The 6,699-nt window shown below is 33.0% G+C and overlaps 1 protein-coding gene across 1 annotated transcript; it reads right to left on the bottom strand.

Annotated features, from left to right (window-relative positions):
- Positions 1 to 4,001: 4,001 nt before the first annotated feature.
- On the bottom strand, positions 4,002 to 5,564 carry LOC108988383 (protein GAST1). The gene is made up of 4 exons (XM_018961632.2): positions 5,438 to 5,564; positions 4,656 to 4,712; positions 4,520 to 4,553; positions 4,002 to 4,330 (listed from the first exon to the last, which is right to left on the bottom strand). The coding sequence occupies exons 1-4, from the start codon at positions 5,531 to 5,533 to the stop codon at positions 4,149 to 4,151; spliced, it is 369 nt and encodes a 122-aa protein (XP_018817177.1). The 5' UTR covers positions 5,534 to 5,564; the 3' UTR covers positions 4,002 to 4,148.
- Between the last annotated feature and the right edge of the window lie 1,135 nt (positions 5,565 to 6,699).

Genomic DNA, 6,699 nt, shown 5'->3' with positions numbered 1-6,699 from the left:
TTTTTCCCCAGCTTTTGGATTTTGATTGGTTGATCCACGTTATACGTAGCTAGCTAGAAATTAATTAAGCTCCTTTAATAATAATATTTTACATGTTATCGATCCTGATCACTTCTCAAACTACATGCATGATGCCATGAACTATGCACGTATTTTTTTTTTTTTTTTTTGTAATTTCAATTATCAAGATCTCACATTAATTGAATGCTGGGACGATATGATTATCAAGATCTCACATCGACATGATCCCAGCTTCCATAGAAAAGCAAAAACATAACTGCCGATTAAACGTATTTATTTATGTATAGTGATCGATCATCTCACATCGACATGATCACTTCTCAAAAGAATACATAAAAAATAATTTTTCTAAATCGTGGTCTGATAGTAAATTGGGAGAATAAAATATTATATTTTAATATGCAAAATTGTATATGTATATATATATATATATGACGTCAACTACTAGTCTTGCACGTGTAAATGAAATGCATTTATAACCACGTCAAAATCGAATGTGGATCATTAATATTTAATGTTGGTCGCATTAATTTCAGGTACTATAATTGATGTGAAGATCATATGTACGATTAATTAGTCAGATCAGAGCCTTCGATCGAGAAGAAGCATATATGATCTAATAAGAATATGAAGTTCTTAATTACAACGATATTGTTGATTAAAGGGTTTCTCGAAATCATACATTTTATTATGTGAAGAATTAAATAAACTAATTTAGGTCAAACCTGTAAAGTTTTGTTCGTGTGGTCCAAGTCTACAAAATACTTTGTATTTCATTGAACATTCTCCTGCCACAATTTTCTCTATAGCTTCTAGAATTGCTTGATTTCTATTTTCAAGATCACGCATGCTCTAATTTTACAAAAATTAAAAATCGGCTTTTGTTTCTCTAGTTTATGCCAATTTTGATATGTTTTTTTTCCTTCAAATGAATCAATTAGTGTAAATTTAAAAAATGTTTTTATTTATATGAAAAAATCTATTTATCATTTATTTTCTCATCATCTTACGATGTGGTATTAGATGATAGGTTTATAAGTGATATAGAATAAATAGTCTTTAATCATTTAATAACACATCATGAAATAATAAAAGAATTATAAAAATTAAGAGGATAAAATTTGAAAGTCTTTTCACCAAATTCTATACATATGATATAATTTGATTAGTAACCGGACTCTTCCTGGCCACTTGCTAATTCCTAGAAAAACAAGACCAGATTCGAATATGCCATTGCCTGCCTGGGAATGTGCAGTTGGAAATTTGGAATTGCCTTTGGTTTCCGTCAAACTAGAGACGTACGGCACGCTGCAACAAATATTAAGGGTGTGTTTGGGTACTAAAGTATCATCAATACTTTTTAAGTATTTTCGTATTTTTTAAAATACTTCACATGCCAAACAATTTAAAATATTCTCAATAGGACCCACAAACTTACTTCAATCTCTACTCATAACTATTCACAAGCATTCTATAATATTTATCACTATAATATATAAATAAAAAATAAAATCACTAAAATATATAAATAAAAAATAAAATCACTATTATATATAAATAAAAAATAAAATACTATAATATTTATCACTATTATATATAAATTAAAAATAACATTACTATAATATTTATCACTATTATATATATATATATATAAATAAAATCATTATAATATTTATCACTATTATATATAAATTAAAATAAAATTATTATAATATTTATCATTATTATATATAAAAGTAAAATAAAATCATTATAATATTTATGAGACTCACATATTTTTTAACTACCTACTCAAAAGTCAACAACTCAACATAATTTACACATCTAAACAACTCAAAATACTTTCAATATTGGAACCCACAAACTCACTTTAATCTCTACTCATAACTCTTCACAAACATTCTCAATACTTCTCAACACTTCTCACTATCCAAACCAGCTCTCATCCCCCAATTGCTTGATAAATCCAAAGCCATATATATATAATAACCTCTCTTCCTACTTTATATACATGTCAAATGGTAATCCTCCTTTATATATTTGTAAATAAAAGTGCATAAGATGTATAATATTCTTGATAAATGTTTTAGTTATGAAAATATATTGTAAAAATAAATTTATAAATTAATATGATATATCACATTAAATTACGTTATTTTATTGATTACACTTTCTAATTATTGACGAGATTGGAGTACTATATAAAAAATAAGAGAAATACTATAGCCAAAAATGAATTATACAAAAATAATCTCACAAACTGATTTGGTTTGTGATTCGTCATATTATAAAGTTACTTTTATTATAAATTAGATCTAACGGATTAGATAAAACCACATCAATTTATAGGATTATTTTGTGTAATTCATTTGTAGATATAACAATACTCAAAAAATAATGTTAGGCAGCCGCCCAACTTGTACTGCTGGGCAAGTCCTCTAATGTATTTGAATATTTTTTTTAGAGAAATGATATTTGCAGTCGTGAGTGTGCAAGCGTAGTGCAGTCGCTTTGAAAAAAATGAATAAATATGGGACCCACATGAAAAGAAATTAATTTTTTAATAGTAAACTCCACCATTTTTCAAAGCGATTGCACGGCATTTACGCATTCCACGACTGTATATAGCATTACTTTTTTTTTTAACATCATTAATTATTAAGAAAAATTACACAATTTTTCTAATAGTTATTTTTTAATCATTAAGTTTAAAAAAATAACGGAGCAATCAAATCCAGGCTCGGCGTCTTATCGTCATTTTCCGTAGTGTCTTCCAATATGAAAACCTGCTGCAATTGATGCCCCTCCTCAAAGCGTGGCTCTTCCCCTTCAAACCAGAAGGAGAGACGTTGCTGCCAATGATAAGGTACTCAAGCAGCCCAAAATCCTTGTGTTTGGGTATATGTGAAGACTGGTTTTGGAGCTAAAAAAGTGTTTGCTGAAATTGGCTCGACTGTTGGCTCGAGCCAAGGTTCGCTCGACATCGCTCGACAGACCGCTCGAGCGAAGGCAAGTCAGAGAGTTCGCTCGAGTCTCGCTCGACACGCCGCTCGAGCGAGACACAAACCCTAGTATTCGCTTGATACTCCGTTCGAGCCAATGTTCATTTGGTTGTTCGCTCAAATCGCGCTCGAGCGAAGCACGCAATTTTTGCCACTTAGAGTTTCCAACACCACTTACTATATATATGTCACATTAGACTTATGTTGGACAATATTAAGCATATTTTTTAGAGAGAACAATTGTCTTGTAAGTGCATATTGTGTAAGAGAGCAAAAAGCTCTAGAATGTGTGAGTTGAGATTAAGTGATTGTAATCTCTTCTAGTTAATAAAATTTCTGCAGATCCTGTAGACGTAGGCAATTTGTCGAACCACGTAAATGCTGTGTCGTGTTCTTAATTATGTTATTTTTACTTTATTTACTATCATTGATGTGTGTACTTTGCATAGTATTTCACAACACCTTATGCATACCGACATTCGGGACAACATGCTAGCTGGTTAAACCTCCTCCCGCCCATATGCAGCAGCAGCAAAAGCAGCAGTGACGTATCATGCGCAGGGAGCAACATCGATATGGGAAATATCTCATTTACTCCTCAAATCCGCTTTCTTGGTTGCTTTGTGCCCCACAAGAGCCGGATCAAGGTCTTTGAATGGTTTTTTCTTTCCCAAGACCGTCCTAATTGGGGCGTTGGATGCTCGGCTGAGTTCAACGTAGCACGCTGACCGAAATTATATTAAAGCCCAAATATCGACCTGAGCGCTAGCGTTCGATCCTTTCGGCCCAAATATTATATGGCAGTTTAGTAACTCCATAGGATAGATGACAACCTTAACTTTTTATTTATATATTAGGACATTAATATGTGCATTATCCTACAAAAAAAAAAAGAAAATCCAAATATCCAGTTAAAAGTGAGCCTAATGAATTAACCAGCCCAGCCATCTCCGTAGTCTGTAGATATCAGCCAGACGATTACTGGAACGCCATCATACCAGATGTTATTTTATTTTTTGAAAAAATAAAACAACAGTACACTGCTCGATCTTTAGTCTCTAGATAACAACGATCTTAGATACAATCTGTTCAGATATTTGAATGGAGGATTCATGAAAGAAAGGATCAAGGGCATTTGGGTCCTCCTCTCTTGGTCTTCCAATTGTTGTAGCAAGGGCAGAATTCCTTGTTCCCATAAGTTCCAGGAGGGACACACAAGCACTTGGCACAGCACTTTTGACAGAAGAACATGCATGGCTTCTTGAACGCTGTTTTTGAGCATCTTTGTGTGCAACGTGGACCACATTCTGCATGCAAGTCCCCCCCACAATCGTATTCATATTTATACTAGAAAAAATTAAAGAATAAAACATATATAATTGTTTCACAAGATTGATTATTATATGGTTATCGGAGTTGGAGAAATTTGATTTGGAAAACTTGCAACGATGTTGTTGTTGTGATGTTCTGTCAATGTTTGGTTAAGCTGCCCTTACCTTGTGGTTGAAGGCTGCCTTGGGTGATACCATACTGAATTTCAACGAAAACAAAAACATCAGATCAGTTTGGTCGACATTATGTACATTTGTCTGTAAATTTAATAGATGAATGTCCATTAATTACAAATCTCACCGTTGGAAATTGGCCATTTTGTTGGGGCTGTGGTGTTGGAGCCTCAGTCTCGATCGCCTAAATCATTATCAAGGATTCAAGAAACATTCTTAGCAAATATGCTGAAACAAACCTCCTAATTATGCAATGATATCACAGTAGAGACCCAAAGAAGGGAAATCTTGTATAAATGCAAGGTACTTTCATAGATTTTAATGGTGATGGTAAATCTCTGATGAAGAGCTAGGGCTCCAAAATTGTCGACTTCGTATGGAAATTAGATGGAGTTTCTACAGTAGTACTTATTTCTGAATTCAGAGAACAGTACCCCAAACACCCTCTTATATGGTTTTATGGGACCATCCATTTTGCTCAGGAAATGGGCAAAGGCGCCCAAGTTGTCACCTTATGATAGTCCTGTCACCTAAAGGCTCATGTGCTGGGTCATTCTTCCTTCTAGTTTGGTCACCAAACAAAAACAAAAAACAACTGTAGTCCCAAAGTAATTTTGCAAAAACAGCTTAGCAAGGCATGCACCAGCAGCCCACCAGAGAGAATGACAAATGACCTTTTATTCTACTTTCTTGTAAGATGGATGAGCAGCGGGACGGAGGGGCATGGGATATAACTTGACTACGATGTTTCTACTTTAGGTCTCAAATCAAGGAGAAAAGTGCTGCAAAAAGGTAAAGCAAACAAAGAAACTACTAAATTCTGGCAGAAATGCCTCCTTACTAGTCGAAGTGACAACATATAATGGGAGACATGCATGCAGACAGAGAGCTCTAAGATTGTAGGCTTACATGGTTCTCTACTAGTAAATGCAGCATCATAATTACAGAGAACATTAGAACGCAAATCTTCTTTGCCATTGTAGAGAGAGAGAGGTATGAGATCATGTGAAGATGGGTGGCTGTCAAGGACGTTATAAGGGGTATTTTATAGGCAGTTCGCTCGCTACAGTTCTAGATTTGGACTATTTGATCTATTTCACATGCATATGGAAATTGGGAAATGACAAGAAGTGTTGCAAGGGACAAAATTGCTATATACAGCGATGGAGCTACCAAACTTGCCCCGGCCTCGATAGCGATGTAGTTTAATCGACCAAAATTCTATGTACTACATTTACATCAAAGTGGCGGACCCACGTAACATAAAATACCCCTTAAATTTTATACATAATTCTATAAATATAGAAAATGCCCCCCAAAAAAATTATAATCTTCGTATGCTATCTAAAATTTTCTAAAATTTCAATATACCTAGAAATGTCTCTCCAATTTTTTTTTTTCTTATATATAGTCCCAAAATTTTGTTTAGTTTCTATATATTATCTCTTTTTAAGGATGCGACCTCTCTAAATTTAAAATTAAGACTAAGTTTAGGAGAAATAATAAACTTATTAATAAGGATCCTACAATTTTTTGTTATGCAATATTGGGCTTCTTAACATGGAATCTAAAATGGAAATACAAGAAAAACTATTTAAGGTCGATGATCTATATGAAAAATAATTTGTAGTTATGTTTTTATGATTTTTCAATCTCTTTTTAATTTACGTAAGAGAAATGATGTTTGCATTCCTAAGATGTGGAAGCTCCACCCACTTCCTTTGAAAAAAGTATGTAATTCTTACATGAAAAAGATAATTTTTTAATAGTAGACTCTATTTTTTTTAAAAAAAGTGCGTAGAACTTACACATCGTAAGACTGTATCTAGTATTACTCTTTACATAAATGTGTCACACAGTAAAAAAGTTGACCCCCCTTGATACAATTGCTGGTTTCACCACTGCACATCACCTTTTTTTCATTGCTTTTATACAACGTTGAGGATGTGGTATTTAATTTATAGCATAATATGTAAGTCTACTTTATTACTATTATATATGCAACACCTTAAACTCTTTAAGTATATATGCTGCCTTTCTAACTGTCATATGGAAAAGGAAATATGAACATGCATGGAAGAAAATCCATTTGAGGAATTCTTTCGATTGGTGCATGTGCTGGTTTTTGTGGATTTAGTAATTTTTGCAATCCCATTGAAAATATATTATAG

Source organism: Juglans regia, chromosome 3 (assembly GCF_001411555.2).
Source record: "Juglans regia cultivar Chandler chromosome 3, Walnut 2.0, whole genome shotgun sequence".
NCBI classification, from domain to species: domain Eukaryota; kingdom Viridiplantae; phylum Streptophyta; class Magnoliopsida; order Fagales; family Juglandaceae; genus Juglans; species Juglans regia.
Note: the sequence above shows the minus strand (reverse complement) of the source record. Positions and strands in the feature narration are given on the sequence as shown.

Coding starts and splice junctions, on each gene's coding strand:
- LOC108988383 (XM_018961632.2), bottom strand. CDS start 5,533: ATGATCTCATACCTCTCTCTCTCTACAATGGCAAAGAAGATTTGCGTT. Junction 4,554..4,655: donor AAAATGGCCAATTTCCAACG/GTGAGATTTGTA, acceptor GTTGAAATTCAG/TATGGTATCACCCAAGGCAG. Junction 4,331..4,519: donor AGGCAGCCTTCAACCACAAG/GTAAGGGCAGCT, acceptor ACTTGCATGCAG/AATGTGGTCCACGTTGCACA.